Below are 23,679 nucleotides of genomic sequence, written 5' to 3'. Positions count from 1 at the left end.
ATAAATTTTTTGAATAAAATAAAAACTTTTGTAGATTTCTGGATTTTCTATTCATCAAAGAATCCTGAAAAAATACTCAACTGATTAAAATATGGACGATAATAATAATACTTTCTTGAGTAGCGAATCAGCATATTACAATTTCTGAAGGATCACGTGACACTAAAGACTGCCGTAATGATGCTGAAAATTCAGCTTTGACCACAGCAATACATTACATTTTAAAACATTCAAAAAGTAAACGGTTTTACAATATTACTGCTTTTGCTGTATTTTGGATCAAATAAATGCAGGCTGGATTAGCGGAAGAGACTTCTTTGAAACATTAAGCCATCTTACTGTTCAGTGTTTGTCTGGTAGTGTATGTATGTTACATATGTTGAGATATAGAAGTTATGAACACAATAAATATAAAGCGGTAAAATCTCCAGCTGTGCTCCTTGTTTGTAATATTATTTTATGAACAGATAACACTTTACAATAAAGTTCCATTTGTTAACATTGGATAACTTCATAACAGTGAGAAAACATTGTATCTTTTAACGTTATTTAATGCACTGGAGCTAACAAAAAAAAAAAAAAAACGAATGTAAACAAACCTTACTGTAAAGGGTTATAAATATGATACACATATTCAGATGTGCATTAAAAGTTATTGGTGTAGTCAAATTATTTCAAGTGTGACAATTACAGAAACCCAAAATCGATTTATTTCTATTACAATTAAATAATAGGATTAAACATTAATACTCTATTACTGTATAAAAACATTGTACAGATAATAACTTCATTCCAGCATTTACTTTATTTTTTGACACCAAAAATACTCATCTGAGAGTGAAGCGAAGCTGACAGTCTTAAAACAAACAAAATCAATATGATTGAATTCATTTGTTAAAATGTATCAATTCTCAAAGAACACTAAAATGCTAATATTTTGTCGGCCACTTACTACAGATTATTCACGTACTCTTATAAACAAGAACAGAGAAACAACACTCCACTGCCGTTCAGAGCAAATCGGGTTCAAAGCAGCAGGGTGGTAGTGGTTTAACGATTAGACATTATAAAAATCAGCCGTAGATCTTCTTGCACGTGATCAGGTACTCCGGGTAGGCCTGCGTGTCGTTGAAGATGACGAAGAGAGTCGGGGAGCCCATCTGATCCGTCACGCTGTGGTATCTGACGGGGATCCCAGAGGTGTCCTTGAGCGGGGCCGTTTTGTAGTCGTATTTGCCCACGGTGAAGTCTCCGGTCAGAACCCTGGCCACAAAAATGAACTTGTGGCCGTCTGCATTGGGAGGGGAGTAGGTGTCGGACACGGACAGAGAGGCGTTCACCGCGAAATACACCCCCTGACCGTACACAGTGGCTGTCGGGGGGAAGATCAAACTCACCTCAGTTTTCATTCACATTTTGAATCATAAGTGTATTAGTGCTGTAAAATAATTCATCGCATCCTAAAGTTTTTGTTTGCATCATATGTGTGTTCTGTGCACATTTATTATGTAGATATAAACACTCTATATATTTTTTAAATATTTACTTTTATAAAATATTTATATGTCTATATAAGTTCTATTGAAAATAAAAAAATGTAATCCATTTTTCTTTACATAATATGTACGTATATTTATTATTTGTACATAAATACAAGCACGTATGTTTCAGAAGAATATTTTATTATATAAATAAATATTGATGCGTACATTTTTTAAACTATACTTTATGTATTTATATATAAACAGTACGCATACATAATGTAAACAAAAACATTTATTTTAGATGCAATTAATTGTTTGACAGCACTAATTTAAAGTAAATGAAAATTAGAAACAGCTGAATTAACACAAAAAAATTTTAGCTAACGCAAGAATTTATTTATTTTTTTGTTCTAGATTTAGTTAATAGCCCTGGTTCATATGAGACGGATTTTTTTTTTTTTATCACATTTAGATGATTTATTAATATGGTTTTCCTGAGATGCATGTTTTCTTTTTCAAATCCCAAACCTAATGTATCACTGATCTCACTATTATAGCTTTTAATACTTCTAAGTAGATTTCTACTTTTATATTTTCAGTTTTACTTTAATTTGACAGTTTTAGTGATTTGCGTTTGGAGTGTTTTTGTCATTTTTTTTAGTTTTTAATAGTATTTTTATTAACTATTTATTTAATAGTTTTAATTTAGTTGTTTTCTCACTTCATATTAAACAAAAAAGAGAAATGCTGCCTCGGCAACTAGCTGAAAATAAAATTTGTTGTCAGTATTTATTTGATCTGATTCAGTTTTAGTATAAGCCATGCTATCTGTGAAACAGCAGCACATGACGATGGACAGCACAGTACCGTTTTTCCCACAGAAGCTCCTGTTAAAGCCTTGAATGCATATCTCCTTGACGCTGGTCTCGCTGGTGCCGTGGTAAAGCGTACGCTCCACCTGAGGCTCCGAGGAGCTCTGCTCAATACTGACCTTCTTCAGCCTGTACTGGTCATGCAGGAGTCTATTCATCAGCTTATCAACCTGAAAACACGGCCAGAGTCGGGCTCAGAGACAGCAGCCCAGTACAGACAAACCAAAAACAGGTAGTCATTACTCTGAAAAATATTAAAAGAACTATTATTCGCTCAGTGTTTTACTTGCCTTCGAAGCATCCTAGGCGTATGTGACTTTCTATTTTTCAGACGAATCCAGTCAGAGTTACATTAAAAACCGTCCTATCACTGCAGTAGGCGATGTTTCTCTCCTTAAAAAAAGCGCGTCGAACATCCTAAAATCAAATACAGACTTCCTGTAGAGAAAGAGATATCTTTGCTCTACTATAAAAAGGAAAAGCTGTTTCCTGCAGAAGTGAGAGACGTTGAGAGACGTTCCCAGAGACACGTGTGAGACACACACACCAGGACTGAGAGAAAAGTGTCTGTACACGTTTGAAATATGGATATTTATCATACAAAAACGCATGGTTTCGCGACAGGCGTTTGCATGCACTTTATTTAACATGACAGAGCTTGGAAGAGCCAGGACGGTTTTTAATATAACTCTGACTGGATTCGTCTGAAAGAAGAAAGTCACGTACACTTAGGAAGCTTCGAAGGCAAGTAAAAGATCGTTTTCATTTTTGGGCGAATGTCTTGCACGCAAAAAAAGCCCTACATATGCACCGACAGACGTCGTACCTTGATGATCCTGATTTTGTTGTGGTTGTCCTGAAGGGTGTCGTAGAAATCTTTGACCACATTCTGGAATTCATCAGAGTCCACATCCACGGGACACACTTCAGGCATGCTGGAGAGCAGACTGTAATCTTCCTCTGAAAAAGACACGTCATCTGCTAAATACACTTTATGAGGACTTTTAAGTTGCTTCCCGTCTGCAGTGTCTTTGTAGTCAGTCTAGTCCTGCTGGCTGTGCTCTTGTCACGTCTTGGGTTGGCGGCTTTGGTTCTGGCTCCTTGTCTTCAGATGATACATTTAGATCCTACTCTCCCACAACACCATTTCTATAAGGGCTATTTATTGAGTTAATTTAACGTGATTAATTAAAAACACACAAATGTCTAGGTAATATGTGTGGTCACATGCTCAGTGAAATTTCAAGGATGAAATCCAACTGGGATATTCACATGCCGATGTTAAATGTTAGTCGTGAAAATTCACCACGTTTGAAAGTATCACCATCAGACCAAACCAGATTTGCCAAACCACACTGACAAATATTATTAATATGTGAAGGTGTGCTTATTAATATGTAAATATCTAGGATATTGGTTGTTTGCTGGTACATAAGCACATATTAATGCCTTATTCTGCATGTCTTATTCTTAATCCTGACCTACCTTTTTCTTAAAATTAGGTGTTCCTCGAGGTAAAAGTCATAGTTGAATTGGTCCCCGAACTACATGTTCTCAACACAAATAATAACAATGAATAGGGAGGTTTCAAGAAATGTTTTTTTACTTCTAGCTTGACGTTGCGTCCCATACATACAGTAAACCAGATGCCAAGATTAAACAAATAATATAAACATTTTAATTAGTGCTGTCAAACGTCATAAAAGTTATTTTTTACATTATAAATATTTGTATGCTGTGTGTATGTGTATATTTTTTTTTCAGAATATGTTGTTCATATATTAAATATATTTATGATATCAATTATTTGAATATAACTATAGATGTGTAAATAAATGTAAATATTGTCTAATATTACTATAATAATTCATACTGTATGTGTGTGTACTTATATATACATAATAAATATACACAGAACACACAGATATATTATAACAAAAACATGATTGGGATTGTTTGACAGCACACATTTTAATATATTATAGTCATAATATATATATTTTGAATTTTTTTTGGCTGGCTCAATAAGAAACAATAAGAACTATTAAGTATATGTTCTTAAACAAAAAATAATGTTAGTGAAGTCTGGCATCATCAGCAGAAACAGTGAAGTCACTATTTTGGGGGTGTTATGTAATTTATCTTAATCTGTACCTGCATCATCCGTGTACAAGTCTCCTGTGCTCAGCATTTTCCGTTTAACAGGCACGGATTTCCCGGATGCCAGACTGTGCTCCTCCATCTTCTCTAAGTCGATGGTGTACAGCTGATTGTTGAAGAGAACATCGATCTTCTTCTGCTTCATCTTCCAGGCGTTCTCAATGAACACGGTGGCCTCGGGCGGGTACGGGACGGCCTTCGAGGAGGAGCCCTGCTCGTACCACACCCACTGCACGCTCTTCAAGATTTCAGCATCCGTCATCATGTTCTCCGTCCTTCTCAGGACGTTCTTCAGGTCCGCCACGGCCTCAGAGACGTACTCTTTGAATCCGGAGAGGACCGCGGTGGTGCCTTGAAGGCTGATCTCCACGGCGTGCTTCCTCTTAATGAGCTCCACGCATCTCTTCTGATGGGACGAGAGTTTCCGCAGGCTCTTGTTCTCCACCTTCTCCTCACACTGTCTCAGTCCAACCTTCTTGCCCAGTGCGATGTCCACCCTGACCAGATCGTGGTTGTAGTTGGCAAACACGCCGATCTCGGCTGTGTTCGCTGACCTGACGGCGTCTTGCAAGGACATTTCAAATGCTCTCTCCAGCTGCGTGTTCTCCTCGTTCGGCATGGAGTCTTTCCGGGACAGTTCTAGAGCTTTTTGGATGTCCTCCGCGTCCGATCTTTGGTTGACCTCCATCGACATCTGAATGGCCAGTAAGAGGCTTGCGTCTTCGTCGAGGCTGGAGACATCGATGGATGCGGAGGAGCTCGGGAGGTCATGGGCCTGCAGCGATTGGGGTTGGTCGGCCTCTTCTTTTTCTGCTGCCGCTGAGATATCTTGACTTTGGTCTGAATAAAGATCTACAGATTCGATGGCTGCCAAACTTGAAGGTTGGGGGTTTAATTCGCCACCAATGACTGCCAAGATCTTCTTCGCTTCTTCAATACGAGCTGAGTGACAGAAAACATTCAGTAAAAAAAACTGATTTATGTAGTTAAAGCCCAATTAAATCTGTTTTAGTTTGTTACAAAATCAATTTGTTCCATTTAATTTTTTTTATGGACTCCTTCTTAATGGTTCAATTGAATTTCATTAATCAAAAAGCATGCATAATTAAAATCATGCAACTTTTTAAGGGTCGTATGAAATATGTTTTTATTTTTTCTTACATCCTGCTCATGAATGCTCATGAAGAGACTCTCTCACATGCAGATTCGTATTTAGGATTCGTATTTAAATAGTCTTTTTGCGACTTATTATTTACAGATACTAGTCCATTTCTCAATTTGATTCAAGAGAGTTCACCTATGTTTGTTGCTTTTTTGACAAATTTTGTGACAATTTTAGTTTGATTGTGTGACTTCCACATTGAACAAGTCATAGGGTCCTTAATCGCTGTATTTCATTTCATGAAGAGAAGTGGAAATAAAGGGTTTCGGCCAACTTATAACTCAACAACTGGTAAAGTATCAGTCAGGGAAGTGATCTATAATGACCTGAAGTATGCGCATCGGTTGAGTTACGTCCATTCGTGAGTCCAGAACTGAAGCTCTGAATAGAATTTGCCGAGGAACCTCTCTGGAAGTTCTGACAGGTTGTTATTTTCCATGCCAGCTCCAGTATGTCCTGTGAAAAGCACAGATACGATCAACCCCAAAATATTACTGAGCATATGAGACATGCCAGGATAAACGTTAGGGCTGGATACGTTACATCTTCTAGAGGCTCCCAGTGCACTTTGGCCATGTCGATAAAGACTTCGAACTTCGCTGTCATCTCTCCCAGTATGTTGACACCCTCCTCCTCCAGCAGGAAGCGGGAAATGCCAGGCTGGGTCACCACAATGGTCTTTGTAAAGACCGAGCCGATAATAGCACTTAATAATTCTGCTGCTGACTGGCACACGCTCCACTCTCCCTGGATCTGCAAGAGAATTTAAGAGATTGCAAATCAGACATAGAAGACAGTTAAAGCACAGTTCTTAGCTCTTTTCTCAAGACTAGAAAAACTATTTTATTTTATTCCATGTCAGAGGCGAAACTAAATATTTGCCATAACACACAAAACTGAACAATTTTGTATAGCTCATCATACATATCTATATTTCTCATTATGCATTACAAATAATTGCATACAGCTTTATATTTTCATATTAACATTAAAATACTTTTAAACATGATTTAACCATTTTTACTTTCAGAAACTATTTTGTGAACAATTCTGCAGCGTACACTATTGTTGCAAATGTTTTTGATGAACCTCTGGTCATCAATGATGCATTTATCTAATCAGGATACAATAAAACAGTATTTTTACAATCTAAAATAATTGTTTTGTATGTGGCCAAAATCAAAAATATAATCTATGTGATCAAAGCTGTTTTTATATATCAATTTTCAAAAGAATAGCACTTATTTAAAAACAGAAATCTTTTGTAACATTAAATGTCTTTACTGTTACTTTTAATCAGAGGCAGACCGTAGTAAAGTATTTTACTCTGCTTTAAAAGTACTCAAGTAAAAATGAATGAAAGATTTACTTGACAACAAGGCATCCTTGCTGATTAAAAGCACTCATTAAAAACTAAACTAAATCTTACCGACCCCAAACTTTTCATCAGTAGTGTAAATGTCATTTTAATCAGTGAAATGAAAGCAAACTCGGTAACTAACACTCAGTCCATCTCCAGTCTCCAGTGGGAATAGGATGACCTCTCCCATGTCCGCCAGTAGATCTTGATGATGGAGTTGCAGGAACTTGAGCATTCCCGGCTCCATAGACAAGACAGTCTCCCTCTGACGTGAGGTGCTGAGAAACGCAAGCATCTTCTCTTTATTGTCCTTCTCCATCCCTGTCAGGGTGATGGCGCTAATCGCTCCACCAGCGTCGGACAACCTGGCACTGCAGACGTCCAGAGAAACCAGGAGGTCAGACCACTCGGTAGAAGAGAGCATGCTCTCGCACTCTTTGGCTATGGGCACAGTGAACTCTGATATCTGGGACTCTATCAGGTCCCGGGCCTGTTTGACTGCGCTACGAGACGGAGACGTTACAGAGACCGCGCAGTCCGACACGCTGTAGGTCGAAGGTATGCTTTTCAAAGACAAACTCAGCCTCTTTTTAACATCCTCCCGTCCGAGAAACTCTGCTTTGAGTCTGTCGTACATCAGACTGTCCTCCACAATACTAGCGAGGAACTGCAGAACTTCGTTTTTGAGTCGTTCGCCCTCAATTTGGTCAGGCCCTTTGATTTGGACGCCACCTTTTCCTAGACCGACTTCAAATTTGGGGTGATCCTTTTTGAGGCTCTCGAGCAAACTACTCAAAGTGAGCAGGTGATACTTATTGGCGTCAGGCACAGATACGGAGCTAGCAAATTCCTGCTGGACCGACGGCTCGGGAGCAGATGCAGTAGCCGTTAAATTTGCAGCGCTGTCCGTGAGAGCAGCTTCGTGTCCCAAGCTGGAGCTCACCACCGGGACAGAAACAGTCGGACTTTGGGCTGAGGCCACCTGTGGTTGGTTCCCATCCGTCAATGTTTCCAGGTCATCTTGAGCGTTCTGATCCTCAAGAGCTTGCAGGAAATCAAAGTACGGCTCCACGACTAGAGCTGTACCTTCCACTAGATGGGAGTTCTGGAGGACGTGGTCGACGGCTGTGAAAGACAACACTTGATTGAGATTCAAGCACCCTAAAACAGACATTTCCTAAAGGAACACATCTTGACTTACTTTTCACATCTTTAAAAGAAACCTTAGCACGTCCATCAGCTAGCATGCTAACTGCTAGGACATCGGCGCCTCCAGCACGGTTACTCTCGAAGTAGAGCTCGAGCATGTCCTCTGTGAAGGCAGGAGACAGATTGGCCACCACAATGGAGTCTGTGCACTCGACCTGCTCCAGGGTGACCTGTGCTCCGTTCAGAGGCTTCTTGGAGACTTCGTCTTTAAGCGTCTGGAAATCTATGGAATCACAATGACAGAGCATCGAAAAAATTGACATTGTGTATAAGTGTTAAGCAGTGTTTGAACATAACACCCTGCAATGATAAAAATCCATTCACTACTTTCAGCTAACGATCAATTATGCTCAATTATGCATATTGCTCAGGCTCCGCCCACAGGCGCATATATATATATATATATATATATATATATATATATATATATATATATATATATATACTGTGTATTTTTATACAAATGTACACAGCACACAAACATATATTATGTAAACAAAAACTTGAACGTGATTAATCGTTAGACAGCACTGTTATGAATGTTACAAATTGTTGAACTACCTAGAATTTTATAAAAACCATTATGATGCATTTTTTAGAATTTCTTCAATGAATAGAAAGATCAAAATATTGGTATTTATTAAAAATAGTTTATACGGTTGCTGTTGTTCACACAGGTGTAGAGGAACACATGAACATGTTACATTACCTTGTGAAACCAGACACGTTTAGTGAAATGTTTTGCTTGAAAACTATCTTGTGCTATAATATTATGCGAATAAACCCCACTGGTATGATAGTTGTTATGTAATGCGAATTGTGTAAATGATTCCTTTAATGTGGTTAAAGTGTGCCAGTAGTATTTTCCTCATGTACTGATGACAGACTGATGACAGACTGATACAAACCTTTGCCTATAGGTTTTTTCAGGTGTACTAGAACCAGATCCTTGTTGGGAGACTGATACAGGATGAAGTCTGTTTCAAAATCCATTCCAGTAACACTTTCCACATAAAGCTCCACATAGTCCAGTGAAGTGTGTGGACTGAGCCCCCTCAGCAGCAGTTTTCCAGGGTCCTTCGGCGGTTTCCTCCGCACCGTCAGTTTGATATTCTGGAGGACATGAGACCTGGACACAACTCTTGCAGCAGCTAGCATAAGAGAAGCAAAAGGTTTGCTCATGAATGCTTGCGATAGTGTTATTATTTCTAAAATATAAATGTATTTTAAATCCGTGTCATGCAATTTTCTTACTCTCTGCATCTTCAAAAACCGCCAAAGCATGGTTTCCGCGCTTCTCGAAAGAGACCAAGTTCCCTCCTCCAGAGCGCCGCTTGTTATCAAAATAAAGAAGCAGAAGGTCCTCGTCCAGAGCATCGGGAATATCCAGAATCTCCAAGCTCCGCTCCTCCGGGCTGCCCTCAGCCATCCTGACAAAACAGAAAACACACATGAAGAATGAAGACGAGCCGGTTGAGAATACCTGACATTCCTGCCCCACTTCCAAACCAAATGTTGTGCCTTTTTCACACAAAAGGGAAATGTGTTCATACGATTTAACAACCTAGCTATACGCTGCAGTTGCTTTTTGCTTTCTTTTCAGATTTTTTTTTAATATTACTACAATGCACTTACATTTTTTACAAAGTTGAGTGTAATAAGCTGGTTGAGAGATACTCTTTGTTAGTTATTGAATAGATGGTGATGGATGGATGTTGTAACTTTATTATAAATAGAAATCTTATATACAGACAGATTGACAGATAGACAGACAGATAGATAGATAGATAGATAGATAGATAGATAGATAGATAGATAGATAGATAGATAGATGAGTCATGAATAATTAGAAATCGATATACTTGATAACTGGACGCTGTAAACTTGTTATATATGAAAGTATATTTTGTTTCGCGTAATAATAAACCAATGTCGAGAAAGAGAAACTGAAAGGGTGAGGCTGGATCATAACTGACAGAAAGCAATTATTATTCATAATACGAAGAAAAATAGAAACTGTGCACATTTATGTTTGAACGACACTTGCATAATAACAGCAAAACACAGCAGTGCGAGTGAAGTTGAGCAGACTTACCTTAAACACGAACATTGACTGGAAACTGTCGCTGCTGCTGTGACTCGCTACTTCCTGCTTTGAGAAACAACAACTCACACCACTGACACAGAAAAACGCTCCATACTAACTAAATATAATACATTTTTATTCGTGATTAAAGGTTTATGACACGGTTGCACATATAATAATGACGCCTAGCACAATTTTAATTGCAGAACTAAAGACGCATTACTTACAGGCAAACTTTCAAACTATTAAGTAAATTAAAAATACCTCTATATTTCCAAGATTACGTACGGTTGCCGATAAATATGCGCTTAATGATGTCTCTGGGATTTCAGAAGTTTTTTTGCCACACAGGGAAATAAAAGTCCCCCATGAACCAGTAACTGCGTGAAATCACAAGCCCCTCCCACCAGCGTTTGACGGGCCCTGCTCAGGCGTTCGATTTCTGTCAATCATTAGTTTCAACCAATAGCAGCGTTTGTTACTGGAACGTCTTTCTGTGGGCATTGCGCGTGCGTGAACGCCGACAGCGTTTTGTAGCGAACTGAGAGCTCACGCGCGAGAGGTAACGCTTTGAATGTTTACGTTTCATCGCTGTACTTATAAGTAAATTAAATATGAATAAAAATAATATCGTATGGTTTTGTCTCTAATATAAATATAAACAATGCATCTAGCTAGTTTTTAACTATTCAACGTGTTCGTATATATTGGATTGACAAGTCTAGCTCATGTTACTATTAGTAAATACATTTCTGTTTGAGATTACATCTAAAATATGTAACGTTATGGTGTTTAGTCATTATAATAGATCATTAAGCAGCGGCTGTTTATGTGTATTTCAGGCCATGGATTCTCAGAAAGACATTCAGCCTCCTAAACAGCAGCCGATGATCTATATTTGTGGAGGTACTTACTCTCTTCATGCTTTTTAGTTATTTATGTCATGTGGTTCATGCATTAGTGGCTGATAACCACGTCTTTCGTGTCCCTGAGCCGTCCGGTGTGTTTGCTCCTGTGTTTTTAGAGTGTCACACAGAAAACGAGATCAAGGCCCGGGACCCCATCAGATGCAGAGAATGCGGTTACAGAATCATGTACAAGAAGAGGACCAAAAGATGTATCCTTTCTCTTAGTGGTGGTTAAAATAAAAAAGAAATCTGTCATTTACTCACCCTCGTGTTGCTATAAAGCTATAACCCACATCATATGCTGTAACGTTTTGTTTTCGTGTAGCATTAGGAAAAACTGAACTCGTAATCTGCTCTTTTTCCATGCAATGACAGTTCATCACATCTGTAAAGCTCTAAAAAAACACCACAAAAGTCCATGTTATCTTCCTGGTCATCTGAAGTTATGTCAAGACTATTCTTCCACTCAAATAAGTAGTTTTGCTATTATACTGATTTCAGAATGTGTAATAGCTGCTTTAATAATGTGAAATATATCATGGAGCTTTACAGCTGTGTTGAACACAAATGTGTGGACAATCTTCACAATTTAAATGCCCTTCATAGAGCATGTAGTGGTGAAATTGTTTTGGGGTGAACTACTACTGCTTTGATTCTCTTAATAATTACAAAATGAAGCTGTTGCCGTGGTTTCTTGATTCAGTTATATATGCACCATCTGTATTAACCCTCCTGTGCTCTTTATATTTCCCCTTAACCCCTGTGTTTCCAGTGGTCGTTTTTGATGCACGATGAGAGGAATCTGCTGTTTTCCTGTTAGAATGAGTTTTTTGTATCACTGACTGTGTAAATACATGTATGCAATTTGAATAGGCAGTAATGGATCGAAATTGAGCAAAATACAATTTGCAAAAAACAAATCTTGACTGGATGTTTTCTTTTTGTATTTGTGATTTAAAAATTATAAATGGAAAAAAAAAAATAATAATAATTTTGTATGAACCCTGCTCTAATGAAGTTGGGAGCTTTTAGTTTAGGATGGATGAAGGGGTTTTTCTGTTAGTAGTTGAAGTAGTATTAGTCATTGTTAAGGTGTGGTTACATTACCAAAATTTAAGTGAAATGGGTCTATTTTTTACGAGACCGTCTTGTGAATGGCGTGAATTCCTGTTGACAAGCAAATACGAATTAAAGCATGATATTTGGTGGCATTGTAGTGTTTTCTAGAAGTTTTCACAAGTTCGTTTGAAACTAATCTGATCCAGCATGGTTTGTGAAGAAGAAAATCTAATCTGATGATGATGTGTACAATCTTTGATCATTTGGACAGTTTCATAATCCTTAAGCTTTAAGTCTTCTCTGTGTGTCTGGGAGTCCTACTACACTCATAAAAAAGAAAGGTGATGTAAAGGACCTTCAACATCAATGTAAGCTGTGTAAACAGTCGAATGGTTCTTTCAGGAACTGGTCAATGAAGGGTTCTATGGCATCACTGCAAAAACACCCTTTGGATCCTTTATTTTTAAGTGTAGCCTGCAAAATGTGTTACTGTAACCAAAATTCAAACGGCTAAACAGAATAATTGCTGTGATGTTGTGTTTTTATAAGCACAGCAGCTATTTTCTTTTTCATTGAACAGTCACACTAGTGGTCAAGAATTTTAAATATAGTCTTTTAAGTAAATATCTTATGCTTGTCAAGGCTGCATTGCATGATAAAAAAAACTATGTTATAAAATAATATTGCAATTTAAAATAACCATTTGTTTTTTTTTTAATGCATTTTAAAAAGCATTTTTTTTAAATCAAGAATCCATTAAATTGAACTTGGCAGTAGAAAAAATCTAATAAGAAAATATCAATGATTGTAAAAATGATCGATTTTTCAACACGTGCTTTCTGAACTATCACGTGACACTGAAGAAGACTAACTGCTGGAAATTCAGCTTCGTTCAAAATGTATTACATCTTTTTTATTTTTAATTTGCTATTTTTACACAGTTGTTTTCTCGACATTGCTGTTTACTGTATTTGGGAGCGAATAAATGCAGTATAAACAAAGTATTTTTGGTATAAAACACTTATTTCCAGAACATTCTAATTAACCGAAATCTTTGACCGTTAGATCGTGAGTTTAGTTTAATTCCTGGATTCTGATTGGTCAGCGACTGTGCGTCACTAAGCAACACCTTTAGCAACATAAACAATCAAGAAAACAGCATTAAAACTGTTCCATGTATTATGTATTTCGGCAAAACTATATGTCTATTATTCATTTAATGAAGTATGAGTGACACCTGCTCGGCGTTATGTTGCATATTTCATCTTTAATTTTGAGGCCACGCCCTTCCCGTCTAATAAATGCTCCTCGTGGAGATAAGTTGATGCGTGCGCGCGTCTTTGTGACAGCCTGCATTTTCCGACGGGACAAATGAGTATCACGGTATCTATTTTCTATTTCAGATATGATTTATATATATATATATATATATATATATATATATATATATATATATATATATATATATATATATATATATGTCTGTCCGTTTTACATTGTAATGACGCTCGTTATCTGGAGCTACGCTGAGAATGTTTTAAAACTAAAAGACGGGAAACCCCGTTTTCTCATGCTGAGAGACAAGCAGATGTATGTGTGAGAGCAAATATCATATATCATATATGATTGTGTTAAAAAACGATGCAGTGGATGTTAAGCTATTCTGTTTTTATTTAAGCTCAATTAGATGAGAGGCGGAACATTCTCTTGTCGTTTACTGTTGCTGTCAGGAACTATTTTTTAGCGGAACGAACGTATATTTATATATTTATTTACATATCAAAAACACGTATATTTTTAGTTTCAATATCTCGTATTGTGTGGTAACCGTTTTATTAAGGCAATAAGGTATCGTTACTCGAGGCGGTGCTCTCGCGAATAAACAGCGCCGCCTCTCGTACCTTACTGCTTACAGAAAGCGAAGCCATAAGCCGAACAGTCAGCTTCAAGCGCCTAGAGATCCCGAGCGATGTCAGCTGAAGGGCTCTGCGGCTGATTTTCCGCACAACGAGAGCCAGCGGGGCCGTTTGAAGTCCCCTGGCTGCCGTTTCACGGGAAACCTCCCCCACTCTGCAGCAGCCCCGCCCCCGCGCGACGTCAGCGCGCGCCCCGCAGGAGGCGTGTCCTCGCGCTTCTGGCTGAGCCTCGGTCTGCGCAGGGAACAGGAAGAGAGCGAGGGAGCGTATGAGTGTGTGTGTGTGTGTGTGTGAGGACGGGAGCTCGCGGTACTGTGCTTGGGACTGAGGGCAGCCATGGGGAATTCACAGAAGAAGGCCCCCGGTCACGGAGAGGGAGGGGGCCCGCACTCTCAACCTGGGACCCCGGGACACAAGAGGAGCCATGGAAACAACACAGCCAACTCAAAGGAAGTCCAAGGGAAGAGCCCGGCAGTGAATGGCACCCTTCCAGCCGGCAAGAGCCAGGATGAGCCTCAGGGCTCTGGTCCGGCGCACAGCGGCTCTGCCGGAGAGAGCTTTAATCTGGACGCCCCGTGTGGGGCCCTTCCTCCTCCGCTGGCCAGGCTCAAAAATGAGGGCAATATGTTGTTCAAAAATGGACAGTTTGGGGACTCGCTGGAGAAATACACACAGGCCATCGACGGATGTATAGAAGCTGGTAGAGTACAAATATTCTGTTTTAGTAGTTGCTGTCAAAATCAGACTTGATTTAAAACAGCAGATATAACAGCCTTTGGTCTTACCAAGATTGTACATTTTTGGTAAGGTGTTTTGCGATAATCGTTTTTTAGTAAATGATATAAAAAGTACCTATTTTAATTATTCTGGTGGAATACAAGGATTTTGTGTTAAATATGATAGGTGTTAAGTATTAAAAAAAAAAAAAAAATTCGATTTTGAGTGTCACCAAAATGACATTTTTTGGCATATTATACTTATATATCGACTTAAAGGGATTTATTTTTGGTAAACCAAAATGTTTCAATTCCATTCAGGTTTGGTAACCATTCAAGTATTTGTAACTATATATTAATGTTTAACAATTTTTGACAAAATTACGTTTTTGGCAAAGTAGTATTTTATAGTATCTATTTTCCTACTCTTTATAGTATACTGACTTTTTTATTATTATTTATCAACATATTAAAACATTTTTTTTGGTTGGGTACAAGTATTTAGCGTTAAGGTCACTTTCCTTATTTAACAAACTGAACAGATTTTGGTGTTACCAGTATGGTGTTTTTGGTAGGCTGGTTGTTTATGGTTGTTTTTATAGCATACTGACTTTAAAGCAGTAGCTTTTTAACATTTTCTGGTGGGATTATATAGAAATGATTATTTTTTAAATGTTAAACACATTTTTGTCAAGGGTGACAATATTTCGATACTGAAAGTACTGCATTTTTCAAATTAAGCAACATATTTTGATGACTCTCACGGGGTGCATTTATTGTTCCTTATTCAAATATGATATATTATATGTGTGCATAATTTATTTATTCACTGGATTTCCAAATGAACCAGCACATTTAAATGAATCATGCTGTATTGTGGACTACGACAGCATCTATTGCGCAAACATTGCATAGATCCTGTTAGGCGGCGTTGAGTAATGCAGGGGCAGGAATCCAATACCGGTTCATAGAGAGGCTCTGCTGTCTAGATGTCCCACAGAAAAGGTCCTAAACCGCTGCTCACCGATCCATTGCACGCTGCGGACTTCAGCCGCATTTTTGTGAAACAGAAGTGAAAGCGTTCAACAAAAATGCCGCTCACTTCCGCCACTTGGCATTGTGGGTGTGCCCTTTAAAGTTACGTAACGGGCCTTTTGAAAGCAGGGATGTACTGTCTTTCTAAACTCAGCTTCCCCAGAGTGTTTATTCTATGACTGTTTGGCTTTGTAACGTGATATCAGGTGACTAACCAAAATGTTTTCCAGCGTGAATGGCTGGCTGAACACTAAACCCATCCTCCCACAGGTATCCGGGCACATCTAAAGCTGCTTTCCTGGTTTATTCTCGGTGCTGTGCTTGTATCTGCAGGTATCGACAGCCCTGAGGATCTCTGTATTCTGTACTCCAACAGAGCTGCTTGCTACCTCAAAGACGGAAACAGCGCAGACTGCATTCAGGACTGCACCAGGTTAACCGCGCATTTACACGCTTGCTCTTTTCAATGAATCAACGGCCAGACGTTCACAGAATAATCAGAGCTGCGTTTAGCTTGGATTTACGTGTGAGGTAATACTGCAAGTGCGTGTGACTGTCTCAGAAAGATTAACACCCAACACGGTTAGTTGCGCTGTAAGGAGCTTTACCAGCAGCGACCGTCACTAAGATCCCCGGCGGTCTGTTACCGTACTCGTTTGGAGGCAAATAATATGATTTTGATGAGTCAGTGAAGTCTCGCAATCACGCTACCGTTTGGACGCATCCATTCGGTGATCCCGTAATAGATCTCGGAGCAAACAAAGGACATTTATGGGTACAGAAGAGAAAATAACAAAAGCTTTAGCTGGATGTGGTGTTTTAGCACGAATATTTAGACTCCGGCGCATGCAGCTTTATGAATGGCTTTCTGTGCAGGTTTAGAGAGTTCACTGTAGGGCACCGGATCAGAGAAAGATCTTGATCCTCTGTTTCATCCTGTTTATTTATAGGGCTCTGGAGCTCCGCCCCTTCTCTCTGAAGCCCCTCCTCCGGCGGGCGATGGCGTACGAGTCTCTGGAGCGCTACAGGAAAGCCTATGTGGATTACAAGACAGTCCTGCAGATAGACATCAGTGTGCAGGCGGCTCACGACAGTGTCCACAGGTACTATTCACTCGCCACAGGATGAACTTTTAAATCTAATTTCAAAGACATTTTATATATTTCTCTGCTGGGAAACAAGAGCAAAGTACGAACAGTTCACACAAAAAAAGAGAATAATCCGTTTTCATTACTCTCATGTTCTTCTGAACCTGTATAAGTTTCTTTTTTCTGCTGAACACAAAAGAAGATATTTAGAAGAACGTTGGTAAATGAACAGTTTGGGTCTCCAATGACTTTCGTTACAAGTAGTCAATGGGCACCGTCAGCTGTTTGCTTTCGCACATTCTTCAAAATGTCTTCTTTTGTGTTCAGCAGAAGAAAGAAACTCCCAGGTTTCAGAGTAATGTAATTTTCCTCCGAGGAGGTTCCTCTTTTCTCGCGTGGGTGAAATGCTAACAATTCCAGTCATGTCATGTTTTCTGTCTGATTGTGTTTGTGATGTAATCTCAGAATCACTAAAATGCTGATCGAGCAGGACGGTCCCGACTGGCGAGAGAAGCTGCCAGAGATCCCAATGGTCCCGCTTTCTGCCCAGCAGCACCGTAAAGATGAGCCCAGTGCAGAGGTTCTTCAGGCCCGAGCCGCCAGAGCCGAGCAGGAGAAGGGTGAGGGAACCGCAGCACAGAGCGCTTTACACTCAAGAGAAACAGCGGAGCAGATTTAATGAGTCTACACGGATGCCAGAGGTTAAAACAGTCTCACGAAAGTTTAAATATATGTTAAGATCTGTGCCTTTTTACACCTGAAAGAGTTAACCTAGGCCTGTCTTTGAATTGATATCTTATTCGCGTATTTACATATGCTTATTAAAAGTGGGTCTCCTTCATTTTAGCATGAAATCTGCGTTTCAACGTTGACTCATCAATCACTTTTGTACTGATATTTTATCTAAATGTACGAGCGATACAGGAACAACTGAAATCATAGCCTAGATGGCCCTAAAGTAGACTTATAGATATTCAGCCGTCAATCGTTTTTAATCATATTGCAAAAGAAGTAAAAAAAACAAAGATATTATGGATGTAATGTTATATATGTACAGTGTTGGGTGTAATGCATTAGTAATTAATTACTGTTATTTAATTACATTTCCCTTTAAAAACTTATAAGGGAGTATTATTAAAATATTATTGTTATTATCATTAATTATTAAAATCACATGTTTTATATATTGACTCCTTGTTGTAAAGTGTTACCACACTTTCTGTACAACAAAAGTGAATTTATCATAAAATATAAATGTAACCTTCTCCCTTTAAATACTTTGGTGAGTTCAAGAACAATAAATATATGTATAATATATAAATTTAAATCTAAATACACACTTGAAGATGTAATTCGTACTTTTTACAGCAACTGAACCCAAACTGCAGCTGTCTGTGATCTGGCCTGGTATTAAAGGTTTTCATTAAGTGGTTTTGTGTCTTTAGAGAGCGTCATATATTTGCCGAAAGTGATGAGACGCCTGGTAAACCCCTAGTATTCATATAAACGGCTATCATTTTTGTGTTAATGCATTCGCTGCATTTCTGGGCTGCATCAGGCGGTCTTTGGAAATGTAAGTTCAGTGCCGTCTTTGCAGTGTATTTCAGTATTATGTTGTGGCTAGTTTAACCAGAGAGACCTCCCCGCTGCAGGTTGATCTTTATTATTGAAGCGAGGCAGTTACAGCTCAGGACCAGCTAGGATACGAGGTTATGAAAGAGGGTTGCATGCATTAAACATAATGCATTTCCATGCTGGAACACGCAGGCCAATGCCGATAAATAATGCATAGAGAAAAAATGCTGTCGAACAACTCCCAACAAAGGCTTGACATTGTGCGTGACGTTACAATTTTCTGTCGTTCACGTGTGTTTACAAGAATTACGCAAAGCGCTTCAGTCACACCCCGCATCTAACAGCTTTTGTCAGCGTGGATGTACCGCGCTTGATGACAATCAATTATGTAGAAGAGTAACATAGTCAGCTCTCATCGTAATGGAACCAGACGGCTCCGGTTTCATTCTGACCTGAGAAAGGAGGACCCACATGATCAGCGCCGATCAACCTTTGCTCTGCTGTCCTTTGAGCCAGATGAAGTCATGTTGTGTTATTCCCACTGCACTCGCTGCCCGTGCTGCAGCTGAACGGGAAAAATCAAGCCGTTTAAAAGCGTCCTCCGTTTTTGGTTCCACTAAGAACCGTTTAGACAAAGGGTCTTTAAAGAACTCTCTTTCTTGCCTTTTTCGCCAAATAGAAGCTTTTAAAGGTTCTTTGTGGATCCATATGAATAAAACATTCTTCTATGGCATCTTTATTTTTAAGATTGTGAGATTGGCCTATCTGATAATTGAAATAACGAAGAAATGAAATAAATATTAGGTGAAAAACTAAACTTTTAAAATCTGAAGTAGTAAAATTACTATTTAAAAATATAAAGATAAAATTAAAATACAAAAATATTTATAATTACTAATGATAGTATTTTACCATTAGGATTTTTCTGTGTTGTGACATACATTTTTTCTAACAATTAAGAATATTTTCATCTCAAATGATCTAATGCTATAATGCGGTGACTTTTATATTAAATGTATTTTGTTAGCATCATTAAACTCTTTCTGTTGTTGTTGCACTAAAATATTGAGAATTTGGGAGGGTCACGTTCTAAATGTGATTTGTATTTGTTGTCATTTTAAAATGTATTATTAAATTCTTGACATGTTTTGTGACATCCACTCGTGTCGTTCGAATGGATGGCTATAATTTAGCGAGGCATTCAGAAGTGTGATTCTACTGTAACTCTACGTTCTCCACAGCCAGAAAAGCAGAGGCTCGGTTCACGTTGCTGAAACATGAAGGAAATGAGATGGTGAAGAACGGCCAGTTTCAAGGTGCTGCGGACAAATACAGCGAATGTCTGGCCATCAAACCTAATGAATGTGCCATCTACACTAACAGGTAAAGATGTCCCGCACTTCACAGCTGTTATCAGCAGCAGTCGGGTTCTGAGAGTAAACTTCCCTTTCATTTTCTCTGGAGGAAAATCTTCTAAACGGTTACATACGGACATATCGTAAGCTACACGAGGTTGTTAATCGGTGATAAATGCATTGTTTGCATCGTTTCAACTTAAAAAAAAAAAAATCTAATAATCTTGCTAAACAGCAGAATACAAATGCATTGCGAAAAAATACATTACCCATGATTCTGCAAAGAGATCACAACCAGAGGACTTTAATCTGTCTGTCCTTTTTAATTTGATTGTGTCGTTTGCAATGCATTATGGGATTGTAGTTCTTAGTACTTTTTCTCATTAAAGTGCGGTCTGGTGTTGAATACTGGTTGATTTGGTTATAACAGATGCTTTTTGTACTCCATTTATGCAGTATGTATATTATAGCCTACTGATACTTTTTTTGGACATTCGGCACAAAATGCTATTAAAATTGCAATATAAACGTCTAAAAACTCCACTTTCTGAAAAAAGAACACGTGCACGGTAGCATAATGCTGTTTGAAATGTTGCGTCATGCATAATACATCGTATAGCGCGCTATAGTAATCTGTTCTGAACACAGCCGCAGTTTAGTGCAGCTAAACGCTAACAAACTAGCGTTGAACTGAACCAGCTGCACACGTTGTCCCGAGCCTTCCAGAAAGCGCTGAGACAGAAGGCTGTTCAGTCAGCAATTAGCTCTGACAACTCCAGCATAAAACGCCGGGCCGCACCGCTCAGTGAGAGATGTGTGCTGTGTTTTCCAGAGCGCTGTGCTATCTCAAGCTGGAGTGTTTCGAAGAAGCCAAACAGGACTGTGACTTTGCGCTTCAGATCGAGCCAAACAACAAGAAAGCGTTTTACAGGCGGGCGCTAGCGCACAAAGGCTTGAAGGTCTGTATCAAACATGCCATTTATAGTCATAAGAAAGCGTGTCTCCTTTCTTTTTTGCGCATTGCAAAACATAATGATTGCGCATACGACATCAGACTAAGCTTATATGACAGTGGTGTTGAATTCAGGGCAGTAAGGCAGAGCTGTGATGGTCTGTCTGTGTGTTTTCCCTCAGGACTACCTGTCAGCCAGCACTGATTTACAGGAAGTACTGCAGTTGGATCCGAACGTGCAGGAGGCCGAGCAGGAGCTGGAGACGGTCACTAACCTGCTGAGACAGAGTCTATTGGCTAATTCTCAAGGTAAAATGTAGCATCATATGAAACAAAATGAATATACGATAACTGTGCGTCGAATGCACGGCAACAAAGACATTTCATATCAAATGCACATATTTTCTATCCTATGCACGCAAAAACCACATACTATTATTTGCACACAGAGTAGGATAAAACAGATTTTAGAGTACATATTAGATTCGCCTGTCAATCAAGCTCTTTGGGATCGGTCAATTAGCCAGGCTTTGCTGTAAAAACCTGGCAGCCCTGGAACAAAACGGAAACTATTTTAATATTATTAGTATTACTCATACAATATTTGTTTTTAAGTACAGTTCGTACAGTTTGAATGTTCTTGCTGACTTCTTGTTTTCGGATCTGAGGAAGGCCTAAATTATCCTAAAAGTCACGCAAAACGATATTCGAACGACAACTTTAGTACAGCACCGAAAGAATGTACCTGTAACGGTTACAGTCCAAGTATCATTACGAAAAAGAAGCTGCTGTTACTGGTGGTTTTCCGAGCCTAAACGAATCAGTGATCTAAATGAATCGCTCGAGCGAATCATTCACTGACTTGCTGCCACCTGCGGAAAGAAACTGCTTCTTATTCTAGTTTACTGGCATCCGATTTCATGAATAAAAAGTTGCAATGCGTTACCCAAAATACGCTCAATGACACAACACTTGAACATGCATCAGCATGGTAAGAACTACATCCGTTTTATACTAAGTTCATAACAATGCGATTGCAGAACGCAGCAACGGATCACGTGTGATCATACAAGCAGGCCTATTGTAATCTAGAGTGTGTAATAAAACAGCTAAACCACTATTTAGCTAACAGTCGCTGTAATCCGCCGCGGCACCTCGGTGAACTTTAATCTCAGGTTTAGCTGATTAGGGGCGTTTACCGAGGCAAGGGTCATTATTACTATTGCTCACAACCCTGATCCTCATGTACTAAACTTTGACTCATAACCATGTGTTTATGCAACAGATATCAATGATACATGCAGGGCAATCAGATCGAGTCTTTCGCTCTCTGCAGGTTGACATCGTGGCAATACAAGAAGAAATGTACAGAGAGCTACAGGAAGAACGGCCCCTCCAGACGCAGCGGATCCAGCGAGCCCAGAGAAATCCAGCTCACGGCTCCCAGACTCCCGCCACGACTAAAGAAAACCCTTCCGGAAAACACTCATCTCACCTTCTTCTAGGAACATTGATGCAATGCTGACAACGGAAAGCATGCAAACGGTTCATCCTCTGTAACTCTGGCTTCAGCAGGCACTGTGAGCATGGCACGGCTATCGTGTGTATGAGAGAGAATGTGCCTTTTAAAAGAAGCTGTGGCTCACGTAGGGAGTGATTTAACACTCTCAGACAAAAGTGTATAGGAATTTAATTTGCTACATTTAAATCTCTCATTTCTCAGGATTGAATATATTTTTAATAGCTATCCCACTGTATTGTGTAATATTCGCATACGTGTAGCTCGTGTAGTTTTTTTTTTTTCGGACATCTTTCAGCCTTCAGCCCGACCGTCGTCTCAATATGCAAAGATCCCACAGGCTATGAATGTGCAATAACATTAGATGTAGTTTTTCTTTGGGATGTCAGCGAAAGAAATACGTTTCGGATAAATAAATTTGCATCGGCTAAATAAACGGCTTTATAAATTACCAGGTGAAATATTTTTGCTGTTGGACATGATTAGTTTAGAAACGGGGGAAAAAAATTAAATGGCAACACGGGTGATTTTAGATCTAATACCGATACAGGATTTGAATGTACACTACTGTTCAAAGTTTGGGGTCAGTAGTTTATCTTTTAAAATATAATTTCTTAAAACAGGAATATTGTTCAATATTATTGTAGTTTAAAATAACTGTTTCTTATGATGGTATATTGTAAAAATGTATTCCTGTGATCAAAACTGAATTTCAAGAAGTATATATTATTGTTACTGGTCTTTTGTGTTTCGTATTCTCTAATAAATAGAAAGGGAAAAAAAATTTGAAAAGTAATGTTTCGTAACAAATAGATTGACCGTAACTTGATTTGATGCATCTTTGCTTGGAAAAATATACTGACCCCAAACTTTATCAAATTTCAGTAACACTTCATAGTTACACCTATTTATTACTGTTAAGCATGTATTAATTCCTTATTCTACATCCCTAACCCTACCCAATACCTAAACTTAACTAACCTAACTATTAATAAGCAGCAAATTAAGGGATTTATTGAGGGAAAAGGTAACAAGTGCTACCTCCTCTTAAATATTACTGCAATGGAGTGATATTAACAGTTGCAATGGCTAACAAAATTATATCACAGCATTTCTAAATTTTAAGATTTTTCCAACACGTTTAAATGGGAAAAACATTTTGTACAATTTCAAAAGTCACTAATGATATGTAGGAGATTTGAGACAAATTACCGTAAATTCTG

General features: G+C 38.7%; 3 protein-coding genes across 5 annotated transcripts; 2 read left to right on the top strand and 1 right to left on the bottom strand.

Moving 5' to 3' along the window:
• Nucleotides 1-687: 687 nt before the first annotated feature.
• On the bottom strand, nt 688-10,735 carry parp10 (poly(ADP-ribose) polymerase family member 10). 3 transcript variants are annotated; one of them, XM_043217759.1, is made up of 12 exons: nt 10,598-10,735; nt 10,343-10,399; nt 9,502-9,677; nt 9,156-9,398; nt 8,240-8,470; nt 7,181-8,163; nt 6,222-6,431; nt 6,005-6,134; nt 4,511-5,458; nt 3,183-3,316; nt 2,352-2,526; nt 688-1,372 (listed from the first exon to the last, which is right to left on the bottom strand). In XM_043217759.1, the coding sequence occupies exons 3-12, from the start codon at nt 9,674-9,676 to the stop codon at nt 1,074-1,076; spliced, it is 3,528 nt and encodes a 1,175-aa protein (XP_043073694.1). In that variant the 5' UTR covers nt 9,677; nt 10,343-10,399; nt 10,598-10,735; the 3' UTR covers nt 688-1,073. The 3 variants fall into 3 exon arrangements, with proteins under 3 accessions (XP_043073694.1, XP_043073696.1, XP_043073695.1); XM_043217761.1 differs by having other exon boundaries at nt 10,343-10,396; nt 10,622-10,730; XM_043217760.1 differs by having other exon boundaries at nt 10,343-10,396; nt 10,598-10,722.
• A 66-nt stretch (nt 10,736-10,801) lies between these two features.
• Nucleotides 10,802-12,452, top strand: polr2k (RNA polymerase II, I and III subunit K). Its single transcript, XM_043217762.1, has 4 exons — nt 10,802-10,895; nt 11,176-11,239; nt 11,358-11,450; nt 12,014-12,452. Exons 2-4 carry the CDS (start codon nt 11,179-11,181, stop codon nt 12,034-12,036), a joined length of 177 nt encoding a protein of 58 aa, XP_043073697.1. The 5' UTR covers nt 10,802-10,895; nt 11,176-11,178; the 3' UTR covers nt 12,037-12,452.
• Nucleotides 12,453-14,447: 1,995 nt separating this feature from the next.
• On the top strand, nt 14,448-22,907 carry spag1a (sperm associated antigen 1a). The gene is made up of 8 exons (XM_043218357.1): nt 14,448-14,916; nt 16,301-16,400; nt 16,918-17,070; nt 17,521-17,675; nt 19,872-20,013; nt 20,818-20,944; nt 21,120-21,246; nt 22,274-22,907. The coding sequence occupies exons 1-8, from the start codon at nt 14,553-14,555 to the stop codon at nt 22,276-22,278; spliced, it is 1,173 nt and encodes a 390-aa protein (XP_043074292.1). The 5' UTR covers nt 14,448-14,552; the 3' UTR covers nt 22,279-22,907.
• The last annotated feature ends 772 nt before the right edge of the window (nt 22,908-23,679 follow it).

The sequence above is a fragment of the Puntigrus tetrazona genome, chromosome 19 (genome assembly GCF_018831695.1).
Source record: "Puntigrus tetrazona isolate hp1 chromosome 19, ASM1883169v1, whole genome shotgun sequence".
NCBI classification, from domain to species: domain Eukaryota; kingdom Metazoa; phylum Chordata; class Actinopteri; order Cypriniformes; family Cyprinidae; genus Puntigrus; species Puntigrus tetrazona.
The sequence above is the reverse complement of the archived record's forward strand: the minus strand, read 5'-3'. Positions and strand labels throughout refer to the sequence as shown.

Coding starts and splice junctions, on each gene's coding strand:
- spag1a (XM_043218357.1), top strand. CDS start 14,553: ATGGGGAATTCACAGAAGAAGGCCCCCGGTCACGGAGAGGGAGGGGGC. Junction 17,071..17,520: donor GCTCACGACAGTGTCCACAG/GTACTATTCACT, acceptor ATGTAATCTCAG/AATCACTAAAATGCTGATCG. Junction 20,945..21,119: donor TAGCGCACAAAGGCTTGAAG/GTCTGTATCAAA, acceptor GTTTTCCCTCAG/GACTACCTGTCAGCCAGCAC.
- parp10 (XM_043217759.1), bottom strand. CDS start 9,676: ATGGCTGAGGGCAGCCCGGAGGAGCGGAGCTTGGAGATTCTGGATATT. Junction 8,471..9,155: donor GAAAAAACCTATAGGCAAAG/GTTTGTATCAGT, acceptor GTGATTCCATAG/ATTTCCAGACGCTTAAAGAC. Junction 5,459..6,004: donor AACCGATGCGCATACTTCAG/GTCATTATAGAT, acceptor TCTGTCACTCAG/CTCGTATTGAAGAAGCGAAG.
- polr2k (XM_043217762.1), top strand. CDS start 11,179: ATGGATTCTCAGAAAGACATTCAGCCTCCTAAACAGCAGCCGATGATC. Junction 11,240..11,357: donor GATGATCTATATTTGTGGAG/GTACTTACTCTC, acceptor CTGTGTTTTTAG/AGTGTCACACAGAAAACGAG. Junction 11,451..12,013: donor CAAGAAGAGGACCAAAAGAT/GTATCCTTTCTC, acceptor CTGTGTTTCCAG/TGGTCGTTTTTGATGCACGA.